The 24967-nt window shown below is 38.1% G+C and overlaps 1 protein-coding gene across 1 annotated transcript in view; it reads right to left on the bottom strand.

Annotated features, from left to right (window-relative positions):
- Positions 1-24967, bottom strand: part of LOC107738359 (polyamine-modulated factor 1-binding protein 1-like) — a 93656-nt gene that overhangs the window by 56805 nt on the left and 11884 nt on the right. The window contains exons 3-5 of the mRNA XM_016550107.1: positions 24220-24291; positions 3951-4079; positions 1411-1500 (exon numbers count right to left, since the gene is read on the bottom strand). Coding sequence (XP_016405593.1) covers positions 1411-1479 — 69 coding nt within the window. The 5' untranslated portion in view covers positions 1480-1500; positions 3951-4079; positions 24220-24291. The remainder of the gene's footprint in view (positions 1-1410; positions 1501-3950; positions 4080-24219; positions 24292-24967) is intronic.

Genomic DNA, 24967 nt, shown 5'->3' with positions numbered 1-24967 from the left:
ATCTTGGATGGCCTGAGGGTGAACTAGTCTCAATGAAAATGGGTGAATCCAGAGACACTAGAAGGTCTAGAGACCACCGCACCATCATAGTTTTTACTTTACTTCTACTTAGATGTCATGTAATTTCTTTGTTGTTCATACTACAAAAAAATAATAGTTCTGTCATGAGAACTCTTGGAGGGATTGTACCAAGACTTGCTACTGCCAATATAACCACAACATGCTGCTGTGAGCATGTAAGAAATATTGCTGCTGCAAATATAACATGCATGAAATAACCCCCATATAGCATACATGAATCACCTCGTAGCAGATCTATACAGGTGGAGCTGGGGAAGTTGGAGTGTTTCTGAAGCAAGCTGCAACTGCTATGGCAAGCACTAGTCATATATTTGAATGTTGAGCAGCGAGCTCATTGGCTACCGATACAGGAGAGAACCAATCAGCTGTGCCATGTGATGATGTCACTAGGTCAGATTGAGTTAGACCTATCAGACTGCGCCATCTAGAGTTTCATGCCAGAACTCTGTATTTGCCGTCATTTTTTCCCCCTTAAATTTTCCTTCCTAAAATTCTACCCCCTTTAGTTCATTCATGAACCCCAGTTTGGGAAACCCTGGCCTAATGTAATGTTTAATACGCTTCATGATGTTGATAACGAAGAATGGAATATATTTTTGGGTCAAACGTAATCTAAAAGTAATTAAAAAGTAGTCAGTATACATTACCTAATATGTGTAATCCAACAGATTACATTACAAACTATAATTTCCATCATGTAATTTGTAATCAGTAACAGCCTACAATTTGTAAGTAATCTACCCGGCACTGCTAATACAGTATGTACCATTTAGGTGTAAATAAGGTATGAAAAAGTACCTTTTTAGCTTTTGTACCTTAGGGTACCGCCCCAGTGACAGCTTTGTATGGTGTGGAGATAAAGCTGAGAAACCGCACTACTTAGTATGATCCCTGAGCTTCCTCTTAACCCGTGCATTAACTTTACCAAAGCTGTGGCACTTAAAATGAAAGGTCCATTACAATAAGCAGCAGATGTTCAGAGCTCAGGAGAGCTGAAGAAGCGAATGTGAATAATAGCAACGTGTAAAAGTGGAAAACTGTTCTATTTTATTGTGCTGTGTATAACATGCTGTTGTGTTCTGAGCTTTGAGCACCATCAAGAGTACAGCGAGAGGCTTGAGACGAATAAGGGTCAGACGTGTCAAGGATTTCAGAGACCCAGCAGACCTAACCATCAGGGAGCCTTTTACTTTTAAAAAGAAATAAAAAATGACAGATAAAGGAGTGTGAACTTCAAGCTCACTGCGATCCTTACGTTTTCGCATGCCACATGTAAAAGTGCACCCCAAAGTGCATGTACAGGAGGCTATTAAATAGGGTTTTGCTGACCTCTCTCTCCTTTTCAAGCAGTGCCAGCGTCTTGTCAACCTCTCCTTGGAGTTCATCAATCTGGAGCATTTTCAGCCGATGCTCTTCTTCCTACAAACACACACACACAGACACACACACACACACGGACAAAGGCAACTGAAGGTGAGACGCACAGGGAGGAAAGACTTCGTTAAAAGTGTCAAGCGGATGCCTTTGCATAATGCATATCACACCTTTGAGATGATCCATTAGCAGGTTGTGGTGTGGGAGCCGCTAAATAAGCTGACTTGACACCATAGAAAAGACACAATATCCTCTCTTCCTTTCTTTATGTGTGAACAGTGGATGAACAATCAAAGCCCAGTGGGTTTAGATTAGCCCGAACGGGGCCTAGTCATGAGGGGACCTTTAACCCCCACCCCCCGTTTGTTCCTTCTACCCAGACATTGATTTATAATTTTAATATCTCTAATTTCCACCGCAGCGGCGCTTTCCAAATGTCATTTTCCAATTTGTGTCAAACCGCGTGACCATTTTTCTTAATACGGCTTATGACAATCTCAGCGGCAGGGCGGATATGCAATTCAGATGGAGTGTCGTACAGACACGGACGTAGCCGCCGTCGCCTGTTTGTGTGTTTATCTTTATCAATGGCTCGACGTGTTGGGAGGGGGTCGCAGACTAAGAAGCAGCCTGTTTACGACGGGGGGAAAAATTGGGTTTGCTGAGCAAAATGGCTGGAGGGGACGAAAAAAAAAATTTGTCCGTAAATCTGGTAATTACGTTTACCGTAATAAGAGTTATGATGGCGGTAATGATAATCTATTAAAATATGCATCAACATTAAGGGCTGGAAATGGAATGTGGGATGGGCTCGTGGTCGTTATATGAATATTTATGATAATTAGAACAGGGCCTCCCCCTTTTGAGCAGCGTGGACTCTTTTCACAGACTGTGTTGACGCTTTTCCATGCTTATTAACCTCGTAAATCTAGCAACTTTCATATTTTCATTATTAAAAAAATGTATGTACATTTATAACACTATACTTTGTGTTATATAACACTGGTATTAAATTACAGATAACTAGTTAGAGTTTTAAACACAACGTCTGAGGAAGTGATTATGCAGTCTTATCCAAAATATAATTCTTGTGGTTGTGAATGTAAAATCTGGTCAATTTGTTGTCAGTATTCCACTTATATTCCATTCCACTTGTGTCTTCAGCATACACACACACAGTGTATATAATCCATAGCTTGATTTACAATCACATAAATTATTTTATAGTTTAGGTTTTCAGATAAAAAACGTTTTGAAGAACTTCAGAAACAGTTAATAGTGACAGTCAAGCATACAAATCTAAAAGGTCTAATAGTTTTTTTTAATATAAATGCCTATCATTTAAATTAGTTAAAAAAAATTATGAAATTTTGAAAAAACTAATAAATAAAAACTTATCATCAGATTAATGTAATTGTTGTATTTAACTCAACACAACTTTGAATCAAACTGTTTTTGTGTATGTATATACAGTATATATATGTATATGTATATACAGTATATATGTATATACACACATATAAATTAGCATAATTTCAAATTTAAATAAAGAATTAATCCAATGAAACCATGACCAAACCTCAGATTAAATGATGCATTATATCACTGACTAACGAAACAAACAGACAAAAAAATATTATTATTATTATTTTTAAGTTTCCATTCTGTGGCAGTGTTTTTGATATTGATAATATTCATCAATCTTTCATGACCCCCAGAATATTTAGTTGTATGAATATGTAAACAGCGAAGATATGAAAAGAAAGAACAGAGCCTGTTATTAAACAAACAAACAAAGAAACAACACATTTTATTAGCTTCATTCTTTTTTATCCACACTTAAATGTGGGTAAGTTCCATAAAAAAAAAAAACATTTTATGGTGTTGGATGTTTGGCCATCATGTTAGCTTACTGGTCCATGAACAACTTCTATCTACTCCTTTTGGTTTACACAGATTTTCTTCTTCACGTGTTTTTGGATCTGGAGATGCTGTACTATTTCATTAGGTCTGTAACAGCGCCCCCTACCATATAACAGTGAAAACTGTGATTGCTGGAATAATTCGTCAATGACGGGGATGCGCCTTGTCTTAAATTATAGAAGATTTCGTCAATGGCAGGAAAATAATGAATACGGCTTATTACGATCTCAGCACTAGGATGAATATGCAGTGTAGATCGAGTGTCGCACAGCCAAGGATGGGGCCGTCATGGCCTGTTTGTGTGTTTGTCTGTCTTTATCAGCAGCTCAACATTTTGGACGAGGCAAATTTTACATCTTTTTTTTTCTTCTGACCAGTGTAATCAATCTCTCAATATTTTGTCATAGAAATACTATGGTCGATTTTATCTTTTGGTACTGGAGCAAATGGGACACAAACATTATTTCTGTTGTAGTTTCCATTCACCACTATAGTAGTTTACCCAACTAAGGCAACTTCCACTTCTGAGAAATGTGAAAAGGCTAATGGGAAGAAAGGTTTGGCGGCGGTACCTTGAGGTTGGCGCGGTGGAGCTCCTCTCTGACGCCATTGAGCTGCTCTTGAAGGAAGGATCTCTCTTTCTTCCACTCTTCTTCTCTCGCTTTCAGCTCCTCTTGTGTCCTCCAGAGCCGACACCATTCCTGTAGGCACACACACACACACACACACGCATTATGGGTCATACAAAAGATTAAAAGTGAAGGAAATGGATTCTATGATCCCTCATTCAGGACAAATTCAAAGGCCCCTTACAGTACAGCCCCTTAGCTAACAGTAGAACAGTTCACCTCTACTGACCTTTACCTTCAGCTTTCATGCGGTTATTGACCCACGCCAAGCGACGCTCTGAGTCTTGCTTCTCGGTCGGAAAAAAAAAAGGCAAAAAATAAAAGGAACAAGTTGTCGGAAATGAAATTTCAATTCATCCAGTCCCTTTATACACTGGTGCAAGAGCTGGCGAGGAGAGCAGGGGGATCAATAGTGTTTAGACAGCAGAGCAGATTTTCTAAGAGCCGAATCAATAGGAAGGAGAGAGGGAAAAATACCTCGGCTTTTCTTTGGGTGTTGCAATAAATACGAACAAATCAGTGGCCTTAGGCTAAATGGATTGACCAGCCGTTTCCGACTCCTGTGCTGTAAATAAAGATCTATTGGGAAAGCTGTGCCCGGGTCCCTGAGAGGGGGGAGAGATGGCCACAGTGCCGAAGCACTCTCACACACACCTGCGGCGAACTGACACACTCAGGAACCGCCCTCAGACGTGACATCATCGTGACATCATTAATCATGCGCTGCGGTGATCCCAACAAAACACTTACTGCTGTTTTTCTAACTTTGGGTCCCAGGGCTCTTTTATTAAAACTAACAGATTTATATATGAAGATCGGATTAAAAATGGCTTTATCATGCCTTTATTAGTAACTTTTGCTATTTTTCAAAGGCCTTGACCTTTGAATGTACAGGCTTGTTTTACCCTTGTCCCAGATCCAGACTATCCATCTTCAACTATGAAAATCCATGATAAAAATATGAAGTTGTGGCATCATTTTCAGCATGAACAATTACTCACTTTACTTAGTATTAAAGGTAAACAAACAAACAAACAAGGTAAATAAAAAATAAATAAATACATATTTTTTTTTATTGTTCATTATTTCCAATCCAGCTGCTATTTTGTCAAATTATGCAAAAATACTATTATTTAATTGTGAACAATGAAATGAGCCCAGATGAGCATTATATATAGATTATTATTATTATTAAATTTGAATGTTTTAAATGTAATTTCTTTTACAGAATGTTATTAAACATATGTAATTTCAGATTTGGTGGGAATTTGAAACAAAACAAAAAAAATAAAATAACATAAAATAAAATAAAATAGTTAGTGGATAAATGAACTATCAAGAGTGTTAAAAAAACATAATAATATGGGCATAATTTTAAAAATTACCCTACTATATATATTCGTGAAAATTATTATATTTTGCATTTTTGAGATGTAATTCAAATGTTCATTACTATATTGTTATCATAAGAATATAAATGAACGTTGAAAAAATTCCATAATTTTCAGAATGTCTTTTTAATTCAAATCTATTTATTTCATAATGTTTATTTGTTTAAAATGTCCAGCTCTATTCTGAACCGCAGACTTTCAGCGTGGTCTCAGACTTTTGGATCTCACTGTACATTTATTTTACATTTCCACCCAGCACTTCTGAATGATAGTTCTCTCTCCATTACAGCTGTTGCCGTGAGGAGAGTGATCCTTAATGAAGAGGTTGAACTTGGCCACCTCCGTGACTTTGGTCTAATTACTGATGAACACCACAGGCTAGCGAGGTCAAACTGTGCAGACGTGCATGATATATGAGCGCGCTCCGCACTCCTCAGCCAAAACAAAAACATATCACAAAAGCCAAAGCAATAAAAGTACCGTCTCGCTCCAAAAGAAAACATTAATCAATAAAATGGAGAGAAATGTGGAAATAAAAATATGAACTGTGCTACTGACCCTCGCAGCAGGACTTAGGGTGGACTCTCTGGCTTGCCATGTTTGGACAGGTTACATGGATTAAGATCTTCTACACAGTGTCATGATCAGCCCATTCCACAAAGAGAATGAGTGAGAATGACTGAAAAATAAAATACAAATAAAATATTTTATGTGCTTTAATTTGTTATTTACTTTACAATCTTTTTTTAAATTTAAATCAGATTTAGTTTTAATCATTTTAAATGCTTCAACTTAAAATAAAAAATATATAAAATTCGGTGTAAAAAATTCTAAAAATAAGTAAATTTGTTATGTGCTTTATTTAATTTTTTGTTTTTTAAATATTTCGATTTAGCTTTAAGTTATTATTTTAGTGTTATTAAATTACTACTTCAACTTAATAAAATAAAATGTAATAAAAATTATATTCTATATGTAAAAATATATATTATATTTATATAATAATAACTATTATATAAAACAGTCATTTTGTTATGTGCTTTATTTAGCTTTTTCTTTTCTTTTTTATATTTCAATTTAGCTTTAATTTAGTTTTTATTTCAGTTTATTTTAATACTTCAATAAAAAGTTAAAATTATGAAATTATATATTTATACGCAAAAAGTACAAAAAAGTAATTGTATGTGCTTTATGTAGCTTCATTTTATTAGTTTTTTTGTTTTGTTTTAATTATTTCGATTTAGCTTTAATTTATTAATTTTTTTTTGTTTTAGTAAAGTTAATACTTCAACTTAAAAAAATAAACAAATAAATAAATAGAATAGAATTAAAAAATAAATGTGTGAAATCTTTTTTTAAATCCACAAGGGGGAATTTTTTTTTTCATAATTCATAGTATCAGTGTGTCATTGCCACAAGTACAAAGTTGAAAATTTCTACTTCCCAAGCTGAACTGAACGTGGAACATGCTAAGCAACAATTTTATTAATGAACACAGGAAGAGGCTGTGCTTGTACACAGGAGATCTTTTTTGACTTTGTGAAGAGTCGTTTGGTTCAGGATATGTTTGCATATTCAGTGCTGATATATTCTGCTGCAAAGGTCACTGTAGATTGGGCTGAGACTGTAGACGGACACCACAGTTCAGCTAAACGCCCTCTCAAGAACATTACCTTAATGATACCATTCTCACACCCGATCAGAGCCAGAGAGAACGAAATGAGTCAAAAAGGACATTCTTTGACCCAGATTCCTTGATTGGAGAGAGATGTTAAAAAGCACCCTTTCAAAGTCTGCCTTAACAAACCAGGAAAGTTCAACTTCCTAAAGTTTTTAAGAGGACATATTTGAACTAAAACCCGCTTGGACTAAAATAGCCCATGTTTATTGCCTTGACTCATGCAACTACATGTTCAGGATACGTATTGGTTTAGTACTGACTTCATTACATGTTCATTAGTGTTGCTTTACTATTATTAATGCTCTTGCTAATCATTACATGGCACTTTAGAAAATTTGATTTTGATTGGTTGATAATGGCATTCTGCGGTCAAATATTTTGAAAATGACCACTTGATTGTATATTTGACCACTCTTTATCAGTTGCTTCATGCTGGCATCCTGATTTTGTCTTATTGACCAGCTGGTAGATTATTTTTTTACGAAATAAACTTAAATAAACACCCTGTGCACTATAAAGCCAATGCTATGAAAATGCATGACAGATTTGTATGGTTTATCATCAGACACTTTGGAAACACAAGAGCTCCACTGGACACAGTAATTTCATCCAAACAGTCCTCACTGTGAGGTCCGTCTGCAGATGTTTCCGCAGGTCCGGACAGTAGCTTGTGTCCAGAGGCACTCCGGCATGCAGCCGCCCCGGGCCATTCTCTAAGTGCTCTTTACTGTGAAAACACAGCTGGTCTCTGGGGGCCAGGATGAGTGCGGGGCCTCCCAGACCTGCACAACACTTTTAATAATAAATCCATACATCATAAGGACACGTCAGAGCTTGATTCACGGCAGTAAAGCGCTGAGGTATTAGCTTTAATAACACAGGCTGGAGTCAGGCACTTGCTCTTTCCCGACAAACACGGGCAAATCAATTAATTCCACTGACATTCCCCCCGAAAGCACACAATATAAATTCCACATGGCCACGACTTTCGTGTTTTTGTAGGAAGAAGGGGCGAATGTGTGAGTCATTTCTTACTTTTATGCCCTGATTTCTGAAATATTCTACCGGCTAGCACATTTGTTTTTGTTGAGAACTTTGTCTTAAAAGGTTATAGGATCTGGAGCGCAGGAGAAAGACAAGTAGCTCGAGCTGAATCTCTCTGTTACCAGAAAGCATAAGGTGCTCTATTCTCCTGCTGTTGATATTCTGCACATAATGATGGATAGAAGCATCAGCCTGGCCTATCAATCCCCAGAGACTTATGTAGCATCGCTTCAAGGGTAAAACATAGCTCAGACTCGGAACGCTAGTGCTAATGGCCGTAGGAAGGAATCAGGGGAGTCTGGTTGCAAACACTGAAGGATGACAATAATAGTGACAAGAGAACTGGAAATCACTAGAATCTTTTGAAATGGACTCAAAGTTTGGACGTCACCAGCTTGGGTCACACTACCATTCAAAAGTTAGGGGTCAGTAAGATTTCTTCATTTTTTTTGTAAAGAAATGTATATTGCAAAGCTGCATTTATGTGATCAAGAATACAGTAAAAACAGTGAAATGTTATTGCAATCTAAAAATCCTTCAGAAATGATTCTAATAAGCTGATTTGCTGCTTTTTAATTGGAAGTGTCACTTAAGGTGATGAAGCTGGATTTTGAAACATGCTAAATGGTTGTTATTATTTAGCAAGACTGTAACCACCTAAATCAGTGATCAAAAAAAGCATTTTGGCAATTCTAGGTAATTTACCATAGAAATATGATGTTTTTCAAATTTATGGCTTGTTAAGCACCACCTATAATCCGATCTCCATAAAAGTTGGCATGCTTCTTTAGTATCATATGCAGCATGTGCTCACCTAGTTTCGTGAAGTTTGGAGTTTTCCTTTAGGATTTATACGCTTTTGAGTAGATTTGGCCACAACCATTTTAAACAACCCTGGTAGGCTAACCAAAGTGTAAAGTAAATTTGCAGCATGCCAAATGACAGTGGCATCACAGTTCAGAAGCAGGAGTCAGGTTTCATTTATAACGTGAGGAGAGTGAGTCGAGCTGACTTACAAGAAGAGTGAGATGAGAAAGACAAGATGATGGCAGAAGATTTAGTTTAGAAACGAAATGCAAAAGCACCTGTTTGGCAATATTTTGGATTTTGAAAAGCTGATTTTGTGATTTTGGAAGCTTTTTTAAACATTCGTCTCTTATTTATTTAGTTCCACAGTGTTTGCTAATTTTTACTTTATTTAAACTTTGTGTATTTTATTTATTGTATTTTACATCAATGTGTATATGCCATGCCCCCAAGCTTTTGCTAATAAACATTCTATGTTTCTTATTTATTTGCTTTCCAGAAGAGGGAAAACTCAAACGAACTAACTCACCCCAACGATGATACCGGTATTACTGATGTGGTCACACGTCGATTAACAGGTGGGAAAATTTCCTAACCGTCAAAACCCTACTAGAGATTCCAGAGAATTGTACTGCAGTGGTTTTGTTGAGTTTGAGCGAAAAACCTAAGACTAGTTTGCAAAAGTAGGTTTTTAAAATAATCTCCAATATTTAATAAACAATTTGATTGACATCAGCTGTCCTAGAGGGAAACTTGTTCAGAATGAGGAGCTCTAACATATGATATGAATGCTGTGTGTATGTGTGAAAAATCGCACAATATGGAATCATTTACCCACTTGAAAAATGCAATATCATATTATAATGCCACACAGTGGTCAAACCATTGAAAAGCCTTTTAGGAAAAGTGGCCCTGCCTCTTTTGAATGTTTTGACATTGGTTTGCGATGGTGAGTCGAAAACTCTACTTTTTTGATAATTACTGATACTCAGTCTCTAGGGAATTTTTCTGCGCTGCGTTTGGTTCGAGCAAAAAACCTAGGACTAGTTTGTAAAAGTAGGTTTTTCAAAAGATCCAAAATAGCAGAAAATTTCTTGATAGAATCCGACAAGTGTGTTTTGTTTGTCTTGAGCCAAGGCTTCCCATGACATAAGAGACTTGAGTCTGCGATGAGCGGTTTAGGAGTTTTATGATTACGTACTTTTAATCGCCGTAGCGCCCCCATCAGGCCAATCAGGGCAAGCCTTGGTGATGTTGTAGATGGGGTGTGTACTACAACCCTTCAAAGTGTCAGGTCTCTACGCCTTACAGTTTGATCTGCCTGATCACTTTTATTTCAGAATGCTGATCTTTAAAAATCTTAACAATTACAGGACTAGTTAAACTAAAATATAAATTATTATTTGAATTGGTCAAACATTCTGAAAAACTTGAAGATTTTCTTTGCCATATTGTCCTATCTTATTGTAATCACAGTAAGCTAGACTGTGTTTGCGTTAACCTAATGTTAACCTTTCCAGCATGGCAGTATCTAGGTTTTCATTATCTTCAGTGGAGCTGATCGGTCATCTATGCCAGTTAATGACCAGAAATGTCCAGCTAGGACCACCATGTAAAACCATCAACTATCTACATCTGTTTTCCAGCAGTGTCTCCCTTTGAATTTTATCTCTCCATCCAATGTCCACTAATGGACAGTTCATAAATATTGTCTTATCACTATTGTCATCATCATCATTTTCACCAATACTCTCCCAGACAGGGAAATTCTGAGGCAATTATCGAAGTGACAAGTGAAATGGGAACAAGAAGCACTAGAAAGAGATGGTTGCCATGGAAACGGTGCGAGGGGATCAGATTACATGTGTGGTGGTCAGGTGAACCCCCTCCCCTCAGTCCTACTGCATACAGCGGCCTGGCAGCACACCACAGACCAAAGGCCATTTAACCTCAATCACTGCTTGCAATCGCCAGCCAATCAGGCTGAACGTATTTGCTATTTTTGTCCAAAGGTCAGTTGCTTGTGTGCATCCGGGGTTGCAGAATGTACAGTACACTTTCCACCCAAAGCTGGAGAATGCTGGCAGGGACCAAGCTGATGGCATTTGAAAGAGAGTACTGAAATGATAATCATTATAGTATCATAATAGTATAGTACAGCATATGTATGTACGTGTGTGAGTGTATATATATATATATATATATATATATATATAGTGCTGATTGTTGCCCGTTACTGATTACAGATTATAGGATGAAAATTGTATTTAGTAACATTAGTTACACATTTAGAATACACATGTATTGTCACTACTTTTTACATTACTTTCAGATTACTTTTTACCTAAATTACCATTGCTTTTTCCCCCCAAATTCAGAAACATTTATCGCAAAATTATTTACATAACATTTACAAGGCCATTCTATATTGTGAATATAGTCAAAGTTAAATGGTTTGACACACAGTAGGATTTTTGGAAAGCAAAATAAAAAAATAAAAAAAAAGAAGAAGAAGAAGAATTAGGGAGAATCAATAAATTAGGAATAATTTACTGCCAATTAATAAATAATATGTACTCATGCAATCCATATACAATATATATATATATATATATATATATATATATACTTTATATATACTGTAGCTCTCAGTTTAATTCTGATTGTGATTCTACATTCCTCTAGAGAGAGGATTTCAGACTGATTCATACAATCTTTTTGAACTATTCATTAAAAGAACCAGCTCATAAGAGTGATCAGTTTAGATAATCTGGCTAATTAGTTTCTGATTTACTAAAAAGAACCAGCTCATAGAAGTCATTTGTTTGTAAAACAAACTACACAAAATAACCTGAAATAAAGAATTGGAATATATCACTATTACGACCCAGCCCTATCATTCTTGTCCATTTACTCGCTTAAGTATAATACATACTTTTAAGGTTAAGAGTTCGTTCAGATCCTTAACTCTGAACATGAGCAACCGTAGTGATGCTTGCTTTACCCAGCAGAGAGGAAAATCTTCCCATTTACATTATCTACACATTTACATGCTTCATTCCAGCCCTGATGTTATTTAATCAAAATTTCATTTCATTTCATCTAGAGCAATCTACATTTAATCAAGCACAGCTAAATGTGAGACGCATGTGCTAATCAGGCAGAAGAGCGAGCGGTTAGAGTTCAGGCTTTCATTAGTACTGCCATTAACACGTCACCTCAGAGTGTTTTGCAAACATCTTCAAACCGGCGAACGCAATTGTCTATTCACCGTGAAAACATTCGTATACATGTGAGTGGCGTGCATTTCAATAAGACGCCTTAAAACGGCTCGTGCCTCGTTTACAAGCCTCCTGTTATTATTCTGTTTCATTTTAAAAAGCTGTTCTGACTAGAATGTGTGACAAACACCTTAAAGGTGACAGCAAAGACATTAAACCCCCAGGACGAGCGTCTCCGCGCCGCTGGCAAATTACCGCTGATTAGCCTAGATTTGAAAACAAAAACCACAGCGTGACACAAATCAAAAGTGCAGTCAATGTTGATCCATAAGTGAAATGGCAAATCTCAAAATAGCTCAATAAATACGCCGGAAAGTTACGAACGAGAAAGACGGAGGGCGAGAGAGGGAGAAAAAATCAGAGTGAAGCAATTACAGATCTAATCAGAGCTTTCTGCATGAAGGTACAGCTCTCCTATCTCCCTCCCATTTGCATCATAACACAGCGTGCAATATTAATTTCCGAGTTTACTGCTTATTGGAAGTGCAAAGTATGAAAAGCCATTAAGGCTGCAAATGGGAAAGCAATTTGCTGTCACACGGATTCGGCTCTATTCGGCCCTTGTTAACCATTTGGAATTAGAGTCATTTGGCGAGAGGCATTCTACAGCAGTCCACTAAAATAAGTAATTATGCTCGCCTTCTCTCTCCCTCCATCTCCCGCCTCTCGCTCTTTCATTTGCGCGGGCGAGGAAAGCGGGATGGGTGGATGAGGTTGAAGGGCGTTAGGGGTGAGTAAGTGGATGTAGAGGCAATTAAAGTTGGTAGCTATCTGTTTGGCTAATGCAGGCACACACACATTATATAACGCTCGCGCGCTGCCTGAGGGCCAGGAGGAAAGAAGGAGAATAGATGCTGGGCGGCCATCTCCTTTTACTGCCAGTGTAACTCTTAATCCAGTCTTGCGTGCCTCGTTTCAGCTCACTGTGCTTCACGCGCCAAATCACGACTGCGTGCGTTCTTGCTGCGAAGCGTCAAATAATCACTCATAAGGTATAAATAATCATAAGGTAAAAATCACTCGTAATGACTCACGCTGGGACTTGGAGAACCTCTATAGCTACAAATGCTTTTTGTCTTACAAACATCTCATCAACAGTCGAGCTTTCCCCGCTGAAAAGATCAGCTTAGACGGCGTGCGTTTTGGCGGCTGTGATTTCGCAGAGTAGGACGAGAACGACATCTTTTGTTGATGTATAAGAAAAATAGACCCAACCACTGACTACCCCTACAGTCAGATTGCTAGGTGAAATTACACAGAAAACCCTAGCAACCATATAGTGATGTCCTGGCAACCACCAGCAACAAGATATGGGAATCGTATGGAATTTAACGATTACGATACCGATTCCTCTTAGCGATTATGGTTCCTTAATGGGTTCCATTACTGATTCTATTGAATTTGAGAAATAAATATTTTTAAACCATGCATTTTAAGTGCTTATTTGCTGGGCTGCACATATTGGTACAACATTTTGTGATTATATGGACATGATTATAAATTATTAGTAATGCTCACGTAGTATGATTCACCTACAATAATTGGCTCATAAGAGTCATTCATTCAAGAATCAGACATCACTGCTCATGCTCTATGATTTACCTACAATAATCAGCTCATAAGAATCATTCGCTCGGGAATCAGACACCACTGCTCACGTGGTATGATTCGCCCACAAGAACCAGCTCATAAGTGTCATTTGCTCCAGAATCAGACATCACTGCTCATGCTGTTTGATTCACCTACAAGACTGAATTAGAAGAGTCGTTCACTTGAGAATCAGACATTACTGCTCAAGCTTCATGATTCCTCAACAAGAACTGGCACATAAGAATAATTTTCTCGAGAATCAGACTAAACTGCTCAAGCTACATGATTCATCTACAAGAACTGGCTCATAAGAATCACTCGCTCAAGAATCAGACATCACTGCTCATGCTGCATGACTCACCTACAAGAACCAGTTCATAAGACTCATTTGCTTGAGAATCAGACATCACTGCTCGTGCTGTATGATTCACCTACAAGAACTGCCTCATAAGTAGTGGTCGACCGATATTGTTTTTTTGACAGCCGATGCCGATATCTTGGAAAGCAGGGTGGCCGATGGCCGATATAATTTTATTTAATATTTAAGAAATTTGAAATAATTTGAAAATGGATTAAAAAATTAATGTGTAAAAAAAACATGCTCATACTTTAAATGACAAAGTATTTTTCACAAATAAACAAATATTGAATACAAATATAATAAAAAAAGGAAGCAAACACTGTAACCAACAGGGCACTCAGAGGGAGAATGTGAGCACTGTGTGTTCAGGCGCTGCCGTTCTCAGCGCCGTCAAATAAAAGTCCGGCGCGCCGTAAAAATAAAAGTCACGCCACGAACGCATCGGCCAAACATAAAAACTTATCGGCCGATGCCGATATTTGAAAAATGCCAAATATCGGCCGATATATCGGCCTTGGCGATATATCAGTCGACCACTACTCATAAGAATCGTTTTCTTGAGAATTAGACATCACTGCTTAAGCTACATGATTCACCTACAAGAACTGGCTCATATGAATCATTTGCTCGAAAATCCATCTTTGCTCACACGGAACGATTCACCTGCAAGAACCGGATTACATCGGTCACTGGTTATGCTGCACGTTCTATGCTGAATAGTATTTTGATGAAACACTTTTTAGTATTGTGTTCCATACAGTTTTTTAGTTCCATCTTCATTGGTGCAAGAATCAACAACCACCAAAATAACGTCCTGATTCCAGTATTGTTATAAAATGGAATTTGTCTTGCTGATTAAGCTAGTTTAAATAGTTTCCTGTGCTAAATGAAAGAAGAAAACACACATGTTCATGCCAGCCCACTCCATAAAAACATTCCCAATCCTTTCCTTTCAAGCTACACACTTGAACCTGTTCAGACGAGCTCTTGAGCCGCCCAGCATGACTCTGTTTCAGCCCCAACCCCATGTGGCTGCATTCAGTCCCACTCCATCTTGCAGAGACACAAAGAGAGAGAGAAATTTATGAAGCCTCAGGTCCTCAGGTCTGTAGAGGTGTTTTATGGTAGGACCTGCAGGACCTATTAAGGCAGTGCGTACCTCTCCTATCCGAGCACGGATATCGATCGACAGCAGCACCAGGCCTGGGCCTGCCAGCCTAGTTAAAGCCATGCGTATGTGTATGTGTGTGTGTGTGTGTGTGTGTGTGCGTCTGTACGCAGTAGGAAATGAAAATGGGGTCTTGGTGTGTAATGATCTGTGTGTGAATAAAATGAGCAGACTGGAGAGACAAAAAGGAAGATAAATTAAATTATCCCTGTTCCTGCAGGAGCTGCGCCGCAGCCGTCCACGCTTAGCTGCTTCACCGAGGATCTGTTTGTGAGGAGGAAATGAAAGGAAGGCAGATGGGGAGAGAAATGGTAGAGGATGTGAGAAAAGAGTTGAGGAGATGTGTTGAGACAGACGCACTTATCTGTAAGCTCTGTTACCAAACCTAGTGAGCTGCCATGCTGTCTGTTGCCTACATAGGCAGCTGAACTCTAAGGCAGAATCGTAACTCTAATGGAACTTCATAAGTGATTGATATGGAATGGTCTAAATAGAGAGCAACACAGCATCATACAAAGACTAAAAAAAAGAAATGATAGGTATTGGAACAAAGCAATACACAAGTTTTCCTTTTAAAGGGCTAGTTCACCCAAAAATGGAAATTCTGTCATTAATTACTCACCCTCATGTCGTTCTAAACCCGTAAGACACAAGAACACAAATTAAGATATTAACGGAGGTCTTACGGGTTTAGAATGACATGAGGGTGAGTAATTAATGACATAATTTTCATTTTTGGGTGAACTATCCCTTTAAATGAGTGGACAAATCTGTAAGCATCTAATATAACAACAAATGAGCACACTTATCAGGAAAAATAGCATGTCTACACCAACATCCCCAAAAATATCTGACTAGAAATGGCAGGTACACATATTGTTGCCATGATATCTTAATCATATTTTATGTTACTATACCAGTACCTACAGCTGCATTATAGCCAAGTTAATTTAGTTCCATTAGGAGCTGAATGATGGCTAGTTGACAGAAGCGGCAGCCTTCAAATATTGTTGTTTATTATTTTATTGTAAATAACAGTCTTTGTACATAAAACAGTAGTTTGTAAATCGCAATTTCAAGTTATGTATGTGTCATATCTACCAGTGGGAAATGTAGATTTATATTGGAGTTGCTGAGTTAGAAAGGGAATGAAAGTATCAACATTAAAGATGGAGGAAGGCATATAATATTTTCTTTTGTGTTTTCTGCAGAAAAAGAAAGTCATACAGGTTTGGAAATATGTGAGGGTGAGTAAATAATGGCAGAATTTTAAATGATTTGGCTTAACTTGCCACTTAAGTTATTGTGTATGACAGAGCACAAAGTTAATAATGTAAAGGTGAATTATGCAAAGTTTAATTATTTGTTAGTTTATCATGTAAAAGTGATATTGGCAAATGCCCATAACCTCAAAATGCCTTTTATGACCTGATATATCAGCCTATCACATGCCACTGCTTCATGGTACTACACAATACCATGTTTTTGGATATACAGCATACAGTAGTATTGTTTAAGTATTTTAGAGTGCTATGTAAATATCAAGGTATAAATATGGTAATCGAGAAATATATATCAAAGTACCATAGTATTACCATCTGATACTATCATTGCTTCATGGTATAACTATTTTTTACTGGTGTTGCACACACAGCCTCAGAGCCGACAGAACAAAGCAAACACATGAAGAGAGAGAGAGAGAGAGAGCGAGAGAGAGGGGAAGGGAGAGCTTTTGGGGGTTAAGAGTGAAGGGGGGGGTCTAAGAGCGGTCCAGGGTCCAGACCCTCTGTACCCCACTCCCACCCGAGCTCCTCTCCTTCCACCTGCTCTCATTAACGCACACCTCGCACATCATTAAGACGTTTGCTGCAGAATTAATAGAAAGACACATTAAAAATAAATTAAGAAAAATGCGTTGGAGAATGCCTGCACGCACTTCATAAATCACCCGGGCAAAGGCAGGCGCTGGCTCCCTATAATTAACTGCAGACTATTTATTTTATCCTGACGGTATAAATTAGAATTCAGACACACAGATTATATTAGGGGTGTCTGTCATGCGGAACTGCAGCGAGATGTGCGGAATATTTTAAGGATACAAAGAGGAGAGCAGAGAAGAGGAATGAGAAAGAGAAAAGGGGGATGGGGGAAATATTCCTTAGCACTCTGTGAAGGAACACATTTTTAGAGTTAGTACCAATTATTTTTACCAAAATAAGTGCATATACGTATGTGTGCGCAACTTTTTTGTATATATACTATATAAGTTGTATCGCAGGACTCTTCTACCTGTATCTGATAGGTCAAATGTGTTTGTATATGTATGTGTGTGTGTGTGTGAGAGGAAGGCTCAGGCCACACACTGCCTCCTCGTGGGCACCGTGCCCATATTGGCATTAACTCTACCACTCTACATGGTTTTTAGTTCCACAACAGAGATGCACACATTCTGTTGTATAAAAAAAAAACACATTTTGCCAAACAAATGGCATATTCAACTACCTACAGTTCTCTACATACTCTATATAAACCCCTTAAATTAACCCATAACACTTGCACGTTTGCAGTCCAACACAGTATGACAGGCTAAACCAATGGCATGAGTTTGGGGTGAAAAGTGGAGATGGAGGGAGAGTTACTTTTGCAGTGACCATAGTCCATTATTGTGGTGCAGTAAATGAGCAGCGTTTGGCTAACCTGAACAGGCTTTCTGCTACTAATTAAAGTAGCGAAAAAGTATGCAAATTTCCACAGCACCAGATAATATGGCTAAACTATGTACACCTCAATAGATGAAATGAACTCAAACCCAACCAATCACATAACAGGGTGGGCTACTTCAAAATAACAGTGTGGAAAACAATCAAATAAACATTTACATTATTTAGGAGCTTAAATATGATGCATTATGGGAATAAAAACTGATATGATAATCAAATAACAATCAGGGTTATTATAGTTAACTAAAACTAAAATCATTAAAATAAACATTATATCTTAAATATTTGCCAAGGCAAAATTGTTCATTTTCATTTTGTTTAACTTGATGTATTAAATTATCAAACTAAAACTGAAATAAAATTTATAAAAAATATATTGACAAAACAATTAACATGACAAAACGCACAAAATGACTAAAACGTTCAATAAAATTCAAATGAATACACAAAATTCAAAACTAAATTCAAAATATAAATAAAATCTATAATAGTAGAATCTAATTGGTCTATAATCCTGCACCATAGCTGATTATTAAACACAAAATTTGTACTGATTTGTATTTCTGTCATGACAACTTGGGATTGGCATGGTAATGTACATGGCACTGTTAATGTATTTGGTCTAGGCGGAATAGATCTGCAACGCTGCTGCGGCACTGCCAATACATCCACAACATGCTGCTGTGAGCATGTAAGAAATACTGCTGCTGCACATATAACATATATGAATAACCCCCATAACATACATGATCACCCCGTAGCAGATCTATACAGGTGGAGCTGGGGAAGGTGGAGGGTTTTCTGAAGTGTGCTGCAACTGTTACCACAAGCATTAGCCAAGTATTTGAATGTTGAGCAGCAAGCTCATTGGCTACCGATACAGGAGACAACCAATCAGCTGCGACGTGCGATGATGTCATTATGTCATATTGAGTTAGATCTATCGGACTGCGCCATCTAGAGTTTCATGTCAGAACTTTGTATTTTTGCTTTCAGATAGGGTGGGGACTAATGACTAGAAACCTGTCGGGATGCATCGTCATGACATGAGTGTCAACTTTCTTTTTTGTTGATTCAGAGCAGCACAGTCGTTCAACAGGTCAGAGTCACATCCACCAGTACTGAAGCCAAAAATACCCTTGCGTTGTGACCCATTAAAAGCCTTCCTCTTTGCTTATAAATGTTTGTGTGCCTCAAAGATACTTCCGTCCTCGTTTCGCAGTCACAAACACGCACAGAGACGAGGATCCTTCTCAGGAAGCACGTCACGTCTGCAGCGGCCTCTTCATGAAAGAGAAGTGAAGACACAGGCTCCTGTCCTCTTCGTTCACATTCCCCCGCTCTGCCGGTGCATTAAGTCAGTCCACTGAAGACAGGCATCTTAAAACAAACCCCAGCGCTCTCATAATCAATGACAAAAACAGACGCACCAGACCAAAGGCTTTTTACTCGTCCAGTTTCTTCTAAGAACGCAAAGAAAAGTATTTTTTTCTCCATCTTTATCACTAGTTGAGGCCTTATGGAGAGGATAATGCATTTGGACCCTGTCGCGTCATGGCCCTCACAAAGCTCAGTGGCAATTTCAGGCTTCCATCCTATTTTTGTATTCAGTCGCCACAGTCCAGCACCAAAGAGACTTTTGCTTGAAACAGGATGTACAAATAAACATATGTACAAGCCAAAAAAATAACAAAAACAGTCACAATGTAGTAATAAAAAGGATTGCACTGCAAAAAACAGTGCGATCTGATACATCAAGCTCATTGCAGATGGTTGTTCTCCTCTCCCACCTCCAAGCCAGGGGAGAGTAAATCAGTCTGGAGGAAATAAATACACACTTATTACGTTCTACGTGCTGCATACATTCACCTCTGTAATGTATTGCAGCGTTCGGTGCGGTGCACGCTGGGGTGAAAAATGAGAATGCAGAGGCACTGCAGAAAGAAAAAAAGGATGTATAGTGAGACAGAGCTTGGTTGCTACACACTAAGGTAATGATGTGGGACTTTAACACAGTAATGAATGACTATAGGTGTACATTTACAAAAACCAGCATCGGCTTTATTAAGGTGACCATACATCTTCTTTTTCCTGGACGCACCCTCTTTTTGGACCTGGCCGGGATTTCTAAATTGTCAAAATGTCTGGGATTTGTTTCAATATTGAAATGCTCTCCATAGTTTTTATACATTCTATGTACACGTATTAGCATTGCTTTTACAGTTCTCTGTAGATCCCGCCTTTTCGTATGCCACAATTGGTTGATTATGTCCAATGCTTGCATGCTATTGGTGAAACTACTTTTCTATCAGCAAATATGCTTGTATTAACGGATTATAACATTTACAAATACACTCATAAAATTTGTTGCTTGAAAAACATTAAGTGAAATAATAATTTTTTTTATTTATTAATTTTTTTTTATTTCCAAGGCAACATTTTTGGTATTCATGTCCCAGAAATTGCCTCGTTCTTTGAAATGAAAATGCCTTAGCTGTATGTGTGAAACCAGCATAAAAAGCGTGGCACAGCTTCATGTACAGTAGCGAATGGCTGGTTCCATCTGTACTGCACAAATGAAAATGTAAATTCATGGAAGAGCCTGCAAAGCTGACACAAGTCAGTGGCAAATAAAGGTGAAAACCACTGAGAAGCACACGTTACTCTTGCAAAGCACAACACATTTGCCAAAAGAGTGCATTTGGAAGCTAAATTAAATAAATTAAACACTTTACAATAAGGCTTGTTAACATTGGTTAATGCATTAGGTATGAACTAACAATAAACAAATTTATAAATAGAAATTAGTTGATTTCTGCATATTCGCATTTAACAAGTTGCATAAATGGTATATTTGTAGCTGATTGCCGATGCACTAAAAATACATTAACTAATTTTTTAAGTGTCCTCTTTTGTGAAAAGCACAATATTGTGCTTTATTCATAGTCATACATTCTGGCTTTTACTGATTTGTACTACGAACAATATAGTTAATAAAGAAACCACAATTCTCGGAATGCCATGTTCCACCGATGCACTCCACAAGCCAATCACACATCTGTCATGCAACCGTCAAACCCCCTGTTCAGCGTCCCGGCAGTTCGGCCCGCAACCAGTAGGTGTCTCTCTTTCACTGTGCATGGCCCTCATCCCGTCTGCCGCCCACCGCCGGCCCCTCCCCTCTCTCAAAATCCCCATCTCCACATAATATATACACCATCATTTGAAAATGGCAGCTTTTTGAAAATTCACCTTGATTATCAGACATTAAAAGTGACTTGAGCAGCGCTGAGTGTCTGGCTGGGGAGATGGCTGCAGACAGCCGAACAATGCGGCGGGCGCGGCATTAACGCCTCGCTGGGCCATGCAGCCACGCAAGGGAGAGGCAGCCCTTTGTTCTCTCCCTCATCCAATTATTTTTAGCGTGCGCCTCTTTCACAACAACAAGAGAAAATTTAATTTTAATGCACTCTGTAAGAAAAGCCCCCCAAAATACATCTATTCTTAAAAGAAGGAGGAAAGAATACGGACGAGGGTTAAGAATTAATCAGGGCGCGTGTGTGAGCATGGAGTGCAGGCATTGCAATGTCTGCAACCGTAGCCCGTACAAAAACTGGATGCATGCGATCGCTCTCGAGAAACGCGGCACACATGCTGCGAGGGCAAAAACACACGTGTCGCTGTCGTGGAGTGAAAAACAAACAACCAAAATGCCCAAGATTCCATATAAAATGGGTTTGAGAATAAAAAAGCTGGGGACTCTCGCAGGAAGGTATGCGCCCAAATATTTTTCTAATTGGACGAGCACTTTATCTTGCTGTCAGCGAGGTTATAAAAATGCGCGCAGTTCCCAGAAGGAGAGAAGCAGCTCTATAGCTGGCCCTTTATTACTGCACGCTAGTGTCTGATATATGCTCCTGCGTTAACCTTTCATCTGAGCCCAACACACACACATACACACACACACACACACACAAGCAAGCGTGTGTTTTATGCAGAAATTCTGAGTTGTTGTGAATGTTACAGGGGAACGTGGTGATTATATACTGGGAGTGCAGCAAAAATGCATTTAGTCAATCATACGGTGCATTAATACACCGTCTGCATGCAGTCAGGTACACACACACACCTCAGCAACACGATTCAACCTGACAGAAAAAGCTAATTAGAATCCGACGTGTTCTGCACAAGGCTGTTGCCATCTTAGCTGCACTACGGCCAATTTTCTCAGCAGTATGAAATGATTGTTTTTTTTCTTATCAGCGTCGAGGCAGCATCTACAGCAGTGAGAATTTAAAATGAAAAGCCCTTCGTTTTTGTCCCCAGGAACACAAAATAGACAAACACCCAAACGTGCGCACGCACACACATCAAATTAGATCTTCGTTGTCATTTTTATTTAATTTCTTTATTTTTTAAATGTGTATAAGTAGTATTTATAAAGTTTTAGCTTTTAGTTTTGGATCTGTTTTTAGTTGTTTTAATACTACAATTGATTGCTTCTGTTGTCCTCATTTGTAAGTCGCTTTGGATAAAAGCGTCTGCTAAATGACTAAATAAATAAAAAACTAAAAAAATAATGCATTAGTAAATGCTGAAATTAACATGAACTAAGATTAATAAATGCTGTAGTATTGTTCATTCATAGTTCATGTTAACTAATGTAGTTACTAATGTACCTTATTGTAAAGTCTTAGCAATAAAACACAAGTTATATAAATATTAATATTTTATTTATTTTAGTCTTTTTTTATTATTAATCACTCAAATCTCTTTATCTAAATCTCTTCATTAACTTTGAGTCTGCCATGCTTATAGTTTTTTTTTTTTTTTACACTTGAATCCTCCTCAAAAGTGCAATGGGTTGTAGCCAATATTAGCAGTTAAAATGTGCATGGATCTGCACTTCGAATTTCCATTGAAAAATATCAGTTGAACCCTTTGGTCTAAAATATTTACTTAAAGCACCATCTAAGATTTTAAGTTTTTAAAGTTAATATTTCAATAATTCAACATCAAATTCTCACATTCCCAGTTCTCTGATGTTGGTTAATGGTCACATGACCAATAAAATAAATTTTTTTTGTAAACGTTTAATTGTTTATTTTATTTTATAACTTTACTTTTTTTTGTGATTTAAATTACATGCTATAGCCCAGGGATCCTCAAATCTGGCCCACGAGATCCACTTTCCTGCAGAGTTTAGCTCTAACCCTAATCAAACACACCTGAGCATACTAATCAGTAGTGCTGTGTTCAAAATATCGATACGACGATGTATCGTCACAGAGATTTGACGATACGAGTATCGATACAGCTGGCCCTGTATCGATATTGTGGCACGTGTGCAGCAGTGGACAATGTAAACATGAAACATATGCCATTACCTATATTGTACTGTGGTACAGTTATGGAGGCCCTTCATAATGCAGAAGTCAACTGCCTGCTCTGCCAATAGTTAGAAATGGCACTATAGTATGCAGTGTTTAATAAACAGCTGTTTTTGTAAATTCTGCTGAGGTGAAATTCAGTGCAGTCATGTATCGTGATACGTATTGTATCGTGGCCTCTGTATCGTGATACGTATCGTATCGTGACTTTGCTGGTGATACACAGCCCTACTAATCAGTGTCTTCAGGATCATTAGAAAATCACAGGTAGGTGAGTTTGATCAGGGTTGGAGCTAAACTCTGCAGCGCATTGGACCTCCAGGGCAAGATTTGAGGAACCCTGCTATAGCCTGAACATGTACATTTGCTGAACCATACAGTTCTTTGAGTAACTTAAGCTATGTTATTGGTGATTTGACACATAATGTGGTCCAAATGTCTGAGACCACTATTGAATTTATTTATTTATTTTATTTATTAAGAAACAAAAGCTTTTTATGGTTTTAGTTTACTTTAATAACTCTGGTGCTAGAAGCCATTTTTCTTTAATGGCAGCAGAAATCCAGCTAAATGAACTTCACAAGTTAATAGCCGCTTGAGGGATTTGCCAAGAGTATACAACGTGCCTTAAAGGGACTGATATTGGCCCCCATCTATCTCTTGATTGCCTTTCAATATTTAAGTAGAAAAAGGTCCAAAAAAAGTGACAGTTCTGTTGACAGGGTAACACTGGGAGATGTTATAAATAAGAGTGTGGGGTAGCAAAGACCTGCTGTTACCTGCTGACTGACTGAACTATGCTGAGATTTCAGCCTGGACGCTTCCTCCTCCAGCCGCTGGATCTGCTCAGCCTGGGAACACACATGCACAAAGATCATGAAATTCACATCACAAATGTTTACCATCAAACACAGAAATGTTTTGAGAAGGAGACAATAACCAGAGCAAAGATGGTAGCTCAGAACAAACAGAGCAGTGAGAAAATGGCTGCACTGTTCTGTCATAATGAGAAGTGGAGGTGTGTGTGTGTGTGTCAGGTTCCCCTGCTCTGCTCTCATCACATCTGCTGTCAGTAATCTGTTCCTGAGCCAGCAGTGCTGGGATTAAGTGCAGGCTGCAGATAAAGGATGTATGCGTCATTAAAACACACAGGACAGGCACGTACACACTCACACAGTCACCGGTGAGTAATAATGCGGCCACAGTTTCAATCACGAACGCAGCTTCATTTCTGTGAAAATCATGAGCGTTAAGAGTGTGGAATATGTGTGATCTGTGGGCAGACGGGCTTGTGCCGGGGGCTTATTTTAACCTCAGATACGAAGGTCTTTCAAAAGGAAAAATTGTCCAGCTGTGCAGTAGAGCAATAATGATTTTAAAAGCAATAGTTCAGCCAAAAATGAAAATGTACTCACCCTCATGTTGTTACAAACTCTGTGACTCATGTTCTTTCCAAAAAGGACAAAAAGCACAATAAAGTAGTCCATATGACTTATATGCCATAAATGAAGTCATATGATAGATTTG

This window comes from Sinocyclocheilus rhinocerous, unplaced genomic scaffold, assembly GCF_001515625.1.
Source record: "Sinocyclocheilus rhinocerous isolate Xijiao unplaced genomic scaffold, SAMN03320098_v1.1 scaffold1065, whole genome shotgun sequence".
NCBI classification, from domain to species: Eukaryota; Metazoa; Chordata; class Actinopteri; order Cypriniformes; family Cyprinidae; genus Sinocyclocheilus; species Sinocyclocheilus rhinocerous.
Note: the sequence above shows the minus strand (reverse complement) of the source record. Positions and strands in the feature narration are given on the sequence as shown.